At 34.9% G+C, this 15,563-nt stretch overlaps 1 protein-coding gene across 8 annotated transcripts; it reads left to right on the plus strand.

Annotated features, from left to right (window-relative positions):
• The first annotated feature begins 334 nt into the window (after positions 1 to 334).
• On the plus strand, positions 335 to 14,549 carry LOC134851840 (putative UDP-glucuronosyltransferase ugt-56). 8 transcript variants are annotated; one of them, XM_063868101.1, is made up of 4 exons: positions 335 to 653; positions 1,216 to 1,365; positions 11,582 to 12,211; positions 12,836 to 14,549. In XM_063868101.1, exons 2-4 carry the CDS (start codon positions 1,339 to 1,341, stop codon positions 13,958 to 13,960), a joined length of 1,782 nt encoding a protein of 593 aa, XP_063724171.1. In that variant the 5' UTR covers positions 335 to 653; positions 1,216 to 1,338; the 3' UTR covers positions 13,961 to 14,549. The 8 variants fall into 8 exon arrangements, 7 of the variants coding, with proteins under 7 accessions (XP_063724171.1, XP_063724170.1, XP_063724173.1 ...); XM_063868100.1 differs by having other exon boundaries at positions 335 to 1,365; XM_063868103.1 differs by having other exon boundaries at positions 335 to 1,365; positions 11,678 to 12,211.
• Positions 14,550 to 15,563: the final 1,014 nt, after the last annotated feature.

Here is a 15,563-nt window from a genome sequence, read left to right on the forward strand (position 1 = left end):
TGACCAAATTAATTTCCAGAAAAATGTCTATTTATAGCCAACGTGTTCACTGTTAGATTAAGGGGACATATTTAAGACATATTTAAGAGCCATCTTGGGCTAAGTGAGATTTTAGGCCTTTTGGTATCTAACCTTTGTACTTTTAAACCGAAAATAATCTATCAATTATTTCAAATTTACCCTTATTTATTTTAGATATGTAACAGCTGCACAAAGTTCATGTTTTTATATTGATTTTACTTTGAGGCGTACGCTCTTAAATGTTTCTTTATTGTCAACTATAAATAAAAGAATGGAAATACCTTATTTAACATTTTAATCCATTCAACAAATGACTACCATTTTGTCCTTCAAAGGAATATAACCTTTACCTTTTCTATTTCACCTTCAAATTCAGTCTTTACAATTGAACTCTTGTGACCAGACCATTCGTCTTATTTGTCTTTTCAATTCTTACGACAGAATACGAATACAAAAATGCAACAAATGAATACAAGAAAGAGCTACTAAATATCTATACTGCTTCATTTTTCTACCATAACAAAAAGGTCGCCACCCAAAAAAGGCATATTTTTTCAACTCCAGAATAGTTCATCAGACTAATATTCTTTATTTCTTGTTCTCCCACTTCTTGTAGACAATTGCATAACAAGGTTTGTAGATCTTTTTGTTTTAAAAATATTTGATGGCGAGGAACGTTTTTGTTAAACCTGATTCCAAATTTATAGAATGCAACCATGTTTGTAATTTACAAGCAAAGTCCTTTAGTTCTCTGCGAGCCAAGGATCAAATGAACTTCAGTGACTTTTCTGAAATAAAAAAATTTCGAGCAATCGAATGTTATTTTGTCCTCTCTGATTCAAAGATCAAAAATACAGACTTGAGGCCATTTAGCTGATAACACCTGCAATAAAATTGTTTCTTCTTTGTACCTCTTAAGAGAACTATCAAACTGTCAAGTGAACATTCTGAGTGACCTTAATATCAAATAAGCAAACGTCAAAGTAAAAACCAATATGAGAATTTACACAGCCGTTCACCTTCAACGATTTAAACTCGGCTAACCCGAGATTAAAATTTACTCTACAAATAAATTTACTAACTCGGGCTTAAAATTACCCTAGTAATAAATACATTTCAATCTACATCTTGCCTGTCAACATATTTGATTACACTACACTGATTAAACCGGTATATTTGCATTTCGAACTTCAGACCGATTCTCAAAATTGGACAATTATTGATCTGAAGACAGTGCTGCAACTGTAGTAAATAGTGAGCTCAAATTCCAATTCAAGGCAGCTGCTTTGACCTCAAAGAGTTATCCGAGTCTGGCGAATGATAAAAGGTGAAGAAGCACACCAGGCAAGTAGTGAAACTTTTTATATATTGTTCATCTTATTGATGGGGTGGAGAGATCTGCAAAGGATTAAAGGTCGATACTTTATAAAAATTCAAAACTTCAATTTTTCTCAGACCGAACAAATTAAAAAAAAAAACACTAAAAGAACCTCTATTTCGAACAAAACGCTAAACGCTAGATTCGGCGGACAAAATTACAATGTGTTTGAAGACTTGTCACTGGATTCCAGTGACATACACTCACCAGATTGTGCGCCTATCCAGGGCACAGTTTGGCCTTGTAATATAGTACAAAACAAAAATAATGTACAAAATTTCAATTAATTTTCAATCGAATCCTTGTGACGATTCCAAAATTAAAAGGATTGCCAGGAGTGAAAACTCTATGAGGAAATAGTTTCTTCTCGCTAGAAAAAATGAGAAAAAAAAGGTTCTGTTTTTTAACCTTTATAGAAAACTAGTTGGAGTAAAAGTCACCAAAAAACTAAGTAACTTTCCACTTTCACAAATATGCAGAATGCTTAGCGTATGTACAACTTTAGATTCTTCAATTTGTAGAACGATTTTTATTTTTCAATTGGCCAACATCAGAAGATAATTGTAGATAATCCTAACCCGGGTAACAATTTAGTTTTCCTTGTATGCATGGGATGGTTTTAGCATGCCGACTTCTAAGTCTTTTCCTTGTATTACAAACCAAAACGGTTTCATTTGCCTGTCCTACAATTAAATAGTTATTGATTTCCGCAGATAAGGCATTTCTCCATAATACTTTAATCATCATTTTCGAAATATCATAAAAATACACTCTTTTACATAGAATAAATTGTGCTGAACTCGTAAGTGACATATTCTATCAAATTATATTAGTTTTTCTAACGAACCGTCGCTGTTTTTGCTGTGCTTCCAATAAATCCGTTTTGTTTGCTGTTCGATAAAGTAGCACTTAAATTTGATAAAAAATAATTCAACAAAAATAATTTTTAACGAGTTTCTTAGATTCAAGATGCTATCTCAAATCAAAATAAAATCGGTTGTCGGTTCGTAAGAGTTATTTGATGGCTTAACAAAGGTAAATGAAAACAAATTCATCAATTGTCGTTCTAAGAATGTAAGCTAAAACGAAATTATCTATTTTTAAACCCTCTTTACCTCAAAAATCTTAGTTGCCGCAGGATCTTGAGAAACCGAGTTCCCTAAAACTTACTTAATTTTTCGAGCTGCTCATATTTTTATTCATTGTTCGAACAAAATGAGAGAAGATTATTCAAAAAATTTAGTTGGGATTCAAGTTTTTAGCCTCTACTTTTTGAATAATTTCTCTTTTTTATTAACAATCATCAGGTTCATATCATTCCTGTAGAAGAAAGAACTATTCAATTATTAAAAGGTTAAAAATTTGAACGAAAATTGCGCACTTTAATGAACAGCTGATTTATTCGGCAGCTGCTTTATTAGGTAACTGATGATTCCATACAAACCAGCGAAAAAAACGGGCGAAGCCAACGGTGTCTCCTGAAATGTCCCAAAATGCACTCACTCACTCAATGTTCTTTCCACTGTCCATTTTCCAAAAAATGATCTGAGAATATGAATATCTAGATCGGGGCTTCAGATCAAAAAATGCGACGTATCGTTTAAAAAACACTGTAAGCTTTTTGGAATGCCGTTACCTTATACCATTTGGAAGACACCAGAAAACTAGGAATTTAAAATCTACGACGAAAAATAGAAGAGTTTGCAAAAATGTTCTCAACTTTTGACCCTTGCCTATCCAAGCAAGTACGTTAAATTAGCATCAAAATTGCAATTGCAGTTAGGGAAAAGTCTTATTTCCGATTTGGTAAGAACTGGTAACCGCAAGCGTTAATAACTCAAAAGGCGAAAGGGCAGCAATAGACAAAAAAATCTTTGTTCTGAGACAAGAGCAAGCTTGAAGAAATTGAAAAGAAAGAATACAGGAAAGTTAAAAAATGCTTAAAATAAACAAGACTGCTCGTATCAGGGCGAAGCCCTGAATCTTCCGACTACCTTTAAGGTTTATGGAGCAGTAATAACATAAACAACATAAACACATTAAATGAAATAAAATAAAACGAACATTTTTATTTTTTAAAATTTGAAATTTTTTCTATGAATATCATCCCCCACACGCCATATAAAGTACAAAACAATAAGTTTCGCTTCTAGTTACAAATCAATTAGGCAAATAAGCTTCTTTCAACCAATTTGGAACGATTTCTAAGACGGATTAAATCTCCGCTTACGCGTTAATAGCACGAAATATATCGCGCGTTAATTGTCCCAAATTGGCCAAAATGGCAATCTTTAAACCCCCATAACTTTACGAAAAAGGATCACAGGTGAAATATCTTTTCAAATTAAAGCTCAGGACAACAAAACCTTTTGAATGATATAAAAAAATTCCGTCAAAAATGGCTAGTTAAAAAGTGGAAATTTGTCTGAAAAAAAAACCCACCCCGAGCACAAATATTCCGTTACTTTCGCATCGAAAGTCGGAACAATAATAATAATACAAGACTATAAGAACACAGAAGCGACGCTCCGCTTCTGCTAGCATACGCGATAAAAAGAAACAAGAAAAAAATTGCTTGCTGCAGATAATTTTTAAAAAAATAGAAGCTGCTTCGAAAAAGAACTCTCTTTGACCAAACAAATTTTGACCCCAGGATCCTGATCACAAGCTAAGTTTTTTACCACCTGGGACTAAATAGCTACTATTTGCTCCAAAACGGCTCAATATAAGCTTCCATTCACTTCTACGCATGGCTTTTAAAAAATCAGAGCTCAAAAGCCGCCCGCAAACTATTACATGCATACAAGCAAAAACAATGCAACTGACTTTTGTTTTGTATAAAAAAGTGCGTCTATACGTCAAAAGGCACTTTACCTTACACTCAGCCTAACGTTTTGATTAAAAACGACTTCGCCGCAACGCAACCAAGAAAGTGAAAAATTAACAAGACGAAAAATTTTATCTTTCGTATCTTTCAAACAGTCATAGTTTTTGACAGCACTCAAACTTAATAATCAGAGAACACGCTCCACTCCCCAACGTCAGTAGATCTTATTTGAACAATCAATCAGTTCTATAAATGTTGTGACTGAATTTCGATTAAGTTCGGTAAAGATCAGATTAAGGCAACCTTTATCCATAAATAACCCATCCGGGCTTTTAGTTGCTGAGTTAAAAGTGATCAAGTTTTCAAGTTGGCAATTGCACGAAGAGGAGACTAGCCTATAAAAAATTGTAAAGTTTTGAACCCAAATTTCAATTTTTATACAAAGCACCAACAGAAGTACGGAATTTTTTTTTAAAAACATTACAAAAATAAAATTAACCCATAATTTTTGAAATAAATGACTGCGTTTGTTCCAAAGAACAATAGACAATCCTTAAAAATCTTTAAAAGGAGATTAATTTTTTTTCTGCTTTCTTATTCGTCTGCCCGTTGCTCGGCCTCGGTGGGTCGAGAAGGAGAGACATAACAGCAAGTTCGCCCAAGTTCGGCAGAGCAAGAGATTAACATGGCAAATATGAAACTGCTGCTCCCCTCTCATGTGTCGGTTCAGCTGAGTTTATTGGACTATCTTTCATTGTATGATCATTTGTTTATCCTTTTTGGCAACCATACAGTTGGATTTCTAATTTCAAACTCAATTCGGAAGAATTAATCAATTACAATTCCATTAACGATTTTCTTTGTTTTTTTTCAAAGTCATTAGTTGCGGATTACACGGAACATAAGGTACGTTGTAATTAAATGATATACTTGCTATATCTGATAAAATGAAAGCGTAGTATCTTTATTGTTCCGACTTTCGATACGAAAGTAACGGAATATTTGTGCTCGGGGTGGGTTTTTTTTTTCTTCAGACAAATTTCGACTTTTTAACTAGCCATTTTTGACGGAATTTTTTATATCATTCGAAAGGTATTGTTGTCCTGAGCTCAAATTTGAAAAAATATTTCACCTGTGATCATTTTTCGTAAAGTTATGGGGGTTTAAAGATTGCCATTTTGGCCAATTTGGGACAATTAACGCGCGATATATTTCGCGCTATTAACGCGTAAGCGGAGAGTTAATCCGTCTTAGAAATCGTTCCAAATTAGTTTAACGAAGCTTATTTGCCATAATTGATTTGTTACAAGTAGCGAAATCTATCCTTTTGTACTTTATATGGCGTGTGGGCTGATGATTTTTATAAAAAATTTCAAATTTTTGAAAAAAAAAATTTTCGTTTTGTTTTATTACTTTTAATTTTTTAATGATATTACTGCTCAATAAACCTTAATGGGCAGTCGGAACATTCAGGGCTTCGCCCTGATACGAGCAGTCTTGTTATATCTCGTTGTTGACAACATTGCCTGAACTTTTCATTTTTTTTAACGCAGCTAATTTGGAAGCACGCATTTTCCCTATTAACATTGGAAATCATTTCACGCAAAAAATTAGATCTAGCAAAAACGATATATCCACGCGAACGATAATTGTATTTTAAACGGTTCGACTACGATCCGAAATATACTTTCATTTGAACTCATATATTTATTTGTACATATTAAACTAAGAAAACTTCAAAAAAGCCCGTTTCAAACTTTAAGACTTCGCAGAAGTCTAAGCAGTTCAAACCTAGACAGGAAAGGGTGCAAATTAAAATTGAGCATTTCTTTGTAATTTTGATCCAATTCGACTGACGGGAATTAATATATACCACTCGACCCATTTGTGGTACCTTATTTTGCTTGAAGAGAGTAAATAAACAAAAACTAAAACAACCCCGAAGACAAGTTCCTCCACGCTGTCAGAGAACAATATTGCTCAAGTTCAGACCATGGAATGAAAATGAGCTTTGTTTTCGAGGTGTTTTTCCGGGAGCCACAAAGACTACTTTCAGAAAACAACTCGAAAGAACAAAATATTGAAATACAAAACCATTTTTCTCATTTTTTTAATTAGATTTTTTTTGATAAATGAAACTGCAAACAAATCTGTTCCACGTGCAATGGATACATTTTGATATCATTGGTCAAGGGTAGAAAAGGCTGATAATAGAACGCTGATTGCGGTTAAGATAGAAGTACGAAAAACAAAACAAAAATTGGTCTAAAAAACAAAATACACAAACCGTTTTTCCTCGACACCGCGATTTTTTCGGATTATTTAAAATCTAGCAAATCACGACTGCAGGCGCTTTGAAACGAAAAATATCCTGACTTTGGGCCCGTCTTTACAGTTCTTGATTGTGCGTAGAAAAATATACGAAACCTCATTGTTACGGCCATTTGAAAAATGGGGAGGAACTTTGTATTCGGGTGTGTTCTAGTTTTTTTGTCTACGCGAAAACAAATACCACAATTAATCATCGGGTCGAGTGATATATCAATTTGAAGCCTTTTCAGTCATGATTCGAACGACCTCTAGAATTCGGCATCTAGGAAAACTGGTTGAATATTTTTGATTTCTATTTGAATTTCGAGTGAATAAAGCGAGCAAGCAGGCTTACAACAGCTTATTTATGCTTCATTTACGCCCTGAATACTTAGTTTTGAGCAAGTAACGTTAGTTTAAAAAGTTTTTTAGCGCCATTTCGGGAACCAAAACTTTAACTTCAAACAAATTTTGCAAAAAATTTGAATTCTTTTATTTTTGCTTTTCTAGCCATTTTTCTCCAACATTTTTGTCCAATTTGCCAATAGTACTATGACTGCACAAATTTCTAAATTATAGCTTTATGTCAGATCCTTTTATCACGCCGCGCAGAAAAAAAATTACATTAATTTGAAAAAATACTTTTTTTGTAGTGTAGTTTTTTAAAGACTATGGTCGGAGCATTCTGTGCTACTTGCAGTTACTGGCTATCCTTGTTTACTTGAAGCCTTTTCGGTCTGATCACGTGGTCGGAACAAAAAAAATGAAACTTCAAATAATGCAACTACCTGACAAAGCCATCTATCCCTATTCAATTCTTATTTTCCCCTTTTTCAAATATTTTTGAGAAAAAAGCGTAAATTTCCTCTAAATTTAACAGCCAAACGACACCTGCACCTTAATAAACACCTTAAATAAACACCTTAATTAAGTTCGCCCACTAAAACATCTTGAGTCGCCTTACGTTCCACCCACCGAACTAATAGATAGAATTCTAATTTATGTGTCTCTTAAACTGGTCGAAAGATTATCGGCTCCAATAAATTGTCAAAAGATAAAAGCATCACCTTATTTTTACAGAATTAAAGGCCAGCAGAGTTCGAAGAAAACGATATTCGACGTGAACTTCTTTCAATTTGAGACTAGCTACAGGCTATTGATTGCCTTTATCAATTTAGGCAATCAACTAAACCTATTTGAAAGCGATTAACAATTTTCAATTTCGACTAAGTATACAATTTAAATGCGGGTCATCAAAAGGAACTAAACATTAAAATTAACAAACTAACTTTCACTTTCAGCTCATTTATAATTTTGAATCAGTTGCACAAATAGTCTAAATCGTTTAAAAAAGAATCAACCACTTGGTATTAAAGATGCAAAAATTGCAAAAAACTGCAAAAATCAATTGTCAAATAGAATAGCACGAGACTAGTAAGTTTATCAGACAAACAAAACAATGTGAGTAACTTTTTGTGCATATTTGGACTTTTCAGTAAATACATCAAGATGAAGGTAGGTCGGTTAAACCAATAAATATACTTTCACAAAACTCGGATCACTGAAACAAATTTCACGGAAAAATTCAATGCTTTAATTACGCCCAATACTCTTCCGCACAAAAAAAGACAATATAATAAACTTCATTAAGTTTTACTTAGATTCACAAATGAATCTTAATGAAAAACTGCCAAGAAAATCATATTTCTAAGTAGAAAAAACTTCGTTAAACAGACTAAAATTAACTAACGAAAATAACCAGAGTCATAGCCCGCGTGACGTAAAATTCAGAAAAAACCCCTTCCACCCACCATTTTCACCGAAAATTTCAACGCTTTACGTACGCCCGCTTAAAAAAGACAAACGAATTAATTCAATTAATTCAAACTTAGCTTCACCCATGAATCGTAAAGAAAAAACGTCAAGAAAATCATACTTCTAAGCTTCCCGAAACAGACAAACTACCGAACGAAAAGAACCAGTGACATAACTGAACGGCTCGGGATTTTTTAAGTGCTTTTGAAAAATAAACAGTCATAGCCCGATTGATAGAAAGAAGTCGCAAAACGAACCGCACTCAACCCAAGCAGAAGCCCTTTACCTTTTTAAATTTTTTTTTACCATTAACAGGTAATACTCTTTGAAGCCCATTACTGGCGGGCAACTTGCTAGAAATTTGAAATTAATGGAACGAAACAATTTGCAGCTTGGATTATTTGGACTCTTTCTCCTTTCACGCAATAGAACTAATTAGAAAAAAATTCAGTATTCACCTTGTTATTTTTGTAATTTTAAAAGAACTTTGAACGCATTCGTTTGTCATTCAACACTAAGTTTTAAAAGAAAAATTTGATTATGAAGAACTTAGGGATCAATGCGTTCAACATCTCAACATCCAGACCAACATCTGAAGGCCAACATTTTCGGTTATAGAATACATTGAAAAGCATATACTTTAAAACATAGCATCGAGATATATAGGAATGTAAAAAGCAAAAAATGGAAAATATTATTAATTGGTGGCTAGGGAAAGCAGAAAATAGTAGAACTGAGGTTGTAGAATCAAACCCTCTGGATACTTTACGACACGTTTGTGTAATTGTGGTAAGTTTTATCATATTCTCTTTCACCCAAAAATGCGTATGAGCCGATATTTAATTTTCAAATGTAAATAAAGTGATTTATCGGAACGCATTTTGAGGTATTCAGTTTTCTTTGCTTTCAGGAGTGCTCTATGATTATGAATCAATTTTTTCAAAAGAAAATTAGTTACTCAGAATTTCGACAAGTATTGAATATACATGCTTGGGGTATTTTTTCTTCAAATTTATTTCGACTCTTCGAGTATTTTTTTCTGCGTGATATTTTTAAATAACTTAAATACAATTTTCTTTAGCTCAAAGCAAGGAGATATTTTGTCAAAAAAGCAGTGGAGCCAAGTTGACAATGCGCGCGGGATAATTAATTCGAGCGTAATCCCAGTTTCTCGATTAACGTGTTTAGCAGGCCGTGAATCAAATCCATTAAGAAATCATTACAAACTGAACTGATTCAAGCTAATACTTTAATATGCACAAATATAAGTTGTATTTGACTTTGCATGCGCGGAAAACAATTCAATTTTTTTAATGAAAATTTAATCAAAATCTGTTTAAATCGAATGCTTGTCCAGAGACCGAAAACTCAAGACCTTGATCTAACACGAGCAGTCTTTATGTCGTACAATGTAGCAAGTGTAGATTGCTTTAGAAAAACGATCAGTTTTCTTATTTCAACCACATTTCTCCAACTGGCTATCTGTTTCTTAGTTTGTGATCAAAAAGTTCCCTCTAAATCATTTAATGGCTTTGATTCTTTGGTACTAGTTTACTTGTTTGGTCCCGTGACAAAACTAGTTTAGATGATTGGTCCCGCCTACTTTCTGAAAATAAGAGTCAGCACGGGATTTGAACCAACGCATTGGGGTCGATTACCAGCTAGATTAATTGGGCCAGTTTCGACAGCAATATAGAGAAATAAAACTGCTTACTGTTAGAATTAGCCATATACTGTACCTCGGTTTTCATTAGGGACCACAGCATTTTTGAGAGACCAAACAAGTAAACTAGCACCGATTCTTTCACAGATTGTACAAGAGAGAAGAAACTAAAGCCCGGGCAATTTTTACCCAAGGATCTTTAAAGCCCCTGAAAGAGAGCGCTGGCAGATGCTCGAGTCTGGTATCATACTGAAATTATTTTGTTCCTATTTTCATTCCAAAAGTATTCGTTGCATCAAGAAAAACCAGTCTGGTTTTTTGATAGACTTTCGACTTTTTTGGGTTATGACAGTAAATATCCTTCCCAATATAAAGGCTTTGTATGGTTGATAATTTAAAAACTTCAGCAGAGATGAAAGCTTTTTTCCAACCATTGAAAATGAGGAGTAACTTTGTCTTCTAGTGTGTTTTAATTTCGTCGTTTTTTTCCACGCAAAACCATGTACCACAAATAATAAGCAAAATGGGTCGAGTAATATATCATCGTAAAGCGCTTTTATTCGTGATTCGAACGAAATTTTAAAAATACGAGAAAAAACCGGTTTTGAAAATCAGTTAGCACAACTGATCATCGGAATGAGTCAAGTGATATATAATACCAAACCCCTTTCAATCGTGATTCTAATGACATTAAAAACTTTCAAAAACTTTTCCGTGTCGAGAAAACAAGTTTGAAATTTTTGAACTTCAGACTAATGACAGAAACGTTTTCCTTAAACCAGTGAATTTATCCTTTAGTTTTACTTCAGGAAATATAGTCTTGAATGCTTTGAAGATTTTATTGAAAAAAATAAAATGATTCGGCGAAAAATAGGAACTTTTTTTGCCGTCTTATCCACAAAATTCATAAGGATGAAAACAAATTTAGAGGGTATAACCAAAAACACCCGATTATATGCCGACCCTTTACTCCTCAGGAATCTAAATCCTTGCCACTCAAAGGGTCCCTAACTTTGGTATAAATTCAAGACAACTTTTGGACGACTGAACAAAAAAATTTTCTAATGACGCCAATATATACCAATTTATAGCAAAACAGGGTCTTTATAGTGGTTCTTTTTGTAGAGACGACTTAGGGAAAAGGCCGTCAACGTTTTTTTGAAACAGCCTCCTTCCATATCCCCCCTATGGGTAATCTTAATTTTCCATAGGGTATATTTGAGATTACTAAACTTTCCATAGGGTAATCTTAATTTTCCATAGGGTAATCTAAACTTTTGAGCCGGGTCTACTTATCGACATCCAATTTTTGATTAACCAACCCTCAAATTTAAAAACACGCACAACTTTGCTGAAAACATTTTTTAAGCAAAAGACCTAAAACGTCATTTCTGGCCTGTTTTTTTTATTTCAAAAAAAGGGCCTTTAAAGGGTTTAGCGTGGCTATGAAAATCAAATTGATCGACAAATGATCAACACGTACTTAAGTTTCTCAAAACTAGTCCTAGCGAATTAATGGATGTCCTTATTAATATCAGTAATCAAAAGATAACACTTGACATTTCAGTTTCAGGCTATTCACTTCATATACAATTTGACATCACTCAAACCCTATTCAAGGCTAGAAAAGGTTGGCAAAATGCTTTCTTTGCTCCCATTTCAGGCTTTTATTTTATGCCTGGTCTTGAGTCTTGCCCCCCTATTGACTGCGACCAAGGGGAGCGCCCCACCCAGAAGCGTCAGCGGCGAACAGCGATCGTCATCCAATCTCAATCAGTCATGCAGAGAACCACTGAAGTACATTCAACCAGCCCCAACTCATTACAATTCCGGACCCAAAGAACTGAAGATTCTCTATACCGTTTCGTGTCACAAGGGACATATAAACCCAAATGCTGCGATTGCCCGAGAATTGGTTTCCCGAGGGCATCAAGTCGACCTTTTAACGACTGGTCTGTGCGGTGAAACGGCTGCTCAACTAATTCCAGGTGCTCACGACATCATAGCACTGGATATCCACCCTCAGAAATGTCTGGACCCTGGTGACTTTTTGGATATGATTGCATCTGCCAGGGACTTGTACATTGAACGACACACCAAGCAAGCGTACAACGCCACTTTAGAACAGCTAAGACGGAGGAGTTATGACATTCTGGTCGGCAACTTTGTGGTTCCGGGAGGCATCATTGCCGCAAAGGTCTGTACTTGAACAGTTTTTAAAAAGTCAAATAACTTTCCCATGTTCTATTGGTTAGACACAAGCCAATCTCTCATTGTCTGCTCTTCAAAATTTCAAATATTCGACTTCATTTCTCGTCTTTGTTGCTGAATTCCCACAGGCTTGGATAAACTTCTTGTTGTCAAGTTTCAGGGAGCGGTAACGAAGCGTTAAGAGCGGTCATGGTTCAAAGCAAGGGTGTCCGAGATTCAACGTGAATTGTGGTAAATCCATGAACAGGTGAGTATTTCCCCGCCCAGAAAAAAAAGTATGCTAATAGCATTAAGGAAACCTGAGTCACTGAATCTTGTAGCCCTTGGCTTTAAAAAAAAATCATCATTGAATCGAAATTTCAATTAACTTCTTTCATTACCCAAAAACCATTATCTTTCATTATGCGACTCAGCAAAAACAAGCTAGGAGATTGTTAATGTAGCGGTAAGGTCTTCAAAAATATTTGCGAAACCCTAACTCAGCAGCAAAACGATACGATTACAACTAAATACGATTATAAATCAAATTTTCAACAAGATCCTATTCATGAAAAGCGGACACTCTCATTTAGCCATTTAGGATCAATCATTTTAAATTATAATTTATCAGGTGTCTGGAGTCCCTGTGGTGACATCCACAGTCGGACCGGTGTTTCTTCTGTACAAAGAGGAGGCGAACAATTGGGACTTCGAAGTGCAGATCAACTTACCGGACAACATTCCTCACTACGTTTCACTAGTCCTGCGCGCTCTTCTGTCCACCAGTCAATATTTCTTATTTTCTCCCATTTTTCACTTCATCCAGGAGCAGTATGACTTACATGGTCTCTCGATCCCTGAAACTGAAAACGACGGCAGCCTACCGTTCTCCTACTACTACCGACACACAATCGTCATAAACCAGGGTCTCCCGCAGCTAAACTTACGAAACATCAGCAAACTCGACGAACCCGACAACATCTTCTACACCGGTTTTCGACCAGACAAGCACCTGTACCCGAAAATAGAGGAAGAAGCCCTACTTGAGTTCATCCGAAAAGACAACAAGACCATCATTTTCGTCAGCTTGGGTACCGTTTTCGACATCGGTGAGAAACGTCAACTTGATTTCTTAGCTGAAATTGAGTCACAAAACGAATTCAAATTTGTTTGGGCCGTTTTGGATAAGTACACCGAAAAGCTGCGACAAGCTCAGAAAAACGACAAAACCCTTTTCATCGGTTCCTATTTACCTCAGGGAAGTATTCTTATGGAGGATAATGTCAAAGTCTTTTTAACTCATTGCGGCGCGAACTCAGTGCAAGATGCTATCTATGCTGGTAAACCTATGCTCACTTTTCCTGGTTTCGGAGACCAGGTTGTCCTTTCAAAACGGATCGTAGCTCTCAAAATGGGCATCCGCCTGAAAGAACTGACCCAAACGCAAATGAAAATATCCCTGGACCAAATTTTGGAACCCAGAAGATACCTGGAAATGGGTCGAAACCTGGAACAAAATAAGGATCTCATGATGAGTTTGGGAGGGAGTCAAAAATCTGCCGACGTAATTGAGCAAACTGAAAATGGCACAATTCGAGTGAATAGTAACGTGTCTTTAAAACTGGGTAGCTATTACTACGTAGCCCAAGCGGCAGCTGCTTTCTTATGTTTTATTATATTATCCTTTTCTGTAATTGTGACTTGGTCATGTACGAAAATATTCAAGAAGGTCAAACGAAAAATCAAATTTGATTAGACATTAACTGTCCAGTTATTTCAATAAATGCGTGCCATTCCTGTTAAATATCGAGCAGACAAACTTTTGCAACAAATAATCTTTACCCTATAACTAGCAACTATGAAAAACTTACGCGAATAATCATCACGCCTAGTCAATTTTTGTTATTTGTATGTTTTAAACGTTTTTCTTTCTGTTTAAGAATTGCTTTCATTTTAAGTTTGTGTATATTTCTATTTGATGCTGATGCTTCAATTTCTCAGTATTGGCTAATTCTACCCATTTTAACAAAGTTGATCGAATCTTAAATTTTTCCACTATGGACTCTCATTTTTAAGTTTTAATTGAAATGTCTTGATCAAATTTATCCGATTAGAAGAGTATTACAATACGGAATCGTTTTTCATTTCGCTATTTTATTCAGTACCTTTTGCTTGGGGCTACATTTAATAGTCTTTGCGCAATTCTTTGAACAACCATTTTCACTTAGTTTCGAGCTATTTCGTAGTGCTCTTTACATTGTTCAATTCATCAATATTGTTTGCGAAACTCATTCTATTAAATTTTCTTAGTCCCTTTCTATTTTCACTGATTTCAAGCAGGGATGCCAAAGTTTCTATTAAATGTTAATTGAATATTTCATTCATCTTTTTTCGGGAAAAAAACGGTCAGCTAAAATTAACGGTCAGCTCAAATAAATATAAGAGTAGAAAACAGTGGGTGCTATACTCTTGTGCGCAAAGGACGCGCAAAAAATCTCAAACAAAGAGAAAACATCAGCAAAAAATAATATTAAAGCGAACATTTTTTTTTCGCTGACTGCGAGATTCGAACAACAGGTTTCGAGTAATTTGTATTCTCCTCTGACCCATTCGCTTCGCTGATTTAAAAAACACGTGCTTTTCAATCGCACTATAAGAATTTGAGCAGTATAAGATATGGTGAAAATAAATACAAACAAGACTGCTCGTATCAGGGCGAAGCCCTGAATGTTCCGACTGCCTTTTAAGGTTTATGGAGCAGTAATAACACAAAAATTCAATGAAATAAAACAAAATGATCTAAACTCTAAAGTACAAAATGATCACACGCCATGTAAAGTACAAAAGGATAGATTTCGCTCCTTGTAACAAATCAATTATGGCAAATAGGCTTCCTTCAAACAATTTGGAACGATTTCGAACACGGATTAACTCTCCGCTTACGCGTTAATAGCGCGAAATATATCGCGCGTTAATTGTCCCAAATTGGCCGAAATGCCAATCTTTAAAACGATTACAAAAAACGATCACAGGTGAAATATCTTTTCAAATTTGAGCTCAAGACAACAATACCTTTTGAATGATATAAAAAAATCCGACAAAAATGGCTTAGTTAAAAAGTCGAAATTTGTATGAAGAAAAAAAAACCCACCCCGAGCACAAATATTCCGTTACTTTCGTATCGAAAATCGGAACAAAAAGTGCGGCTTAGGTTGGGAAAAAGTGAAATTGTATGAGAATAAACGTTTGTTTTTAAAATAAGATAAAATAAACAATTGTTGGAAAGGAAAAAATCATCACTGAAATTAAGGGCGACACTAAATTAGTCTAAAACGGAAATATTGAGATCGGTTTATGCA

This window comes from Symsagittifera roscoffensis, chromosome 7 (assembly GCF_963678635.1).
Source record: "Symsagittifera roscoffensis chromosome 7, txSymRosc1.1, whole genome shotgun sequence".
NCBI lineage: Eukaryota > Metazoa > Xenacoelomorpha > Acoela > Convolutidae > Symsagittifera > Symsagittifera roscoffensis.

What these genes read in the sequence shown, in the direction of transcription:
- LOC134851840 (XM_063868099.1), top strand. Translation starts at nt 9,036, where the DNA reads ATGGAAAATATTATTAATTGGTGGCTAGGGAAAGCAGAAAATAGTAGA. An exon ending in GACACGTTTGTGTAATTGTG is followed by an intron (nt 9,141 to 11,581) that starts GTAAGTTTTATC and finishes TTGACATTTCAG; the next exon opens with TTTCAGGCTATTCACTTCAT. An exon ending in GAGGCATCATTGCCGCAAAG is followed by an intron (nt 12,212 to 12,835) that starts GTCTGTACTTGA and finishes ATAATTTATCAG; the next exon opens with GTGTCTGGAGTCCCTGTGGT.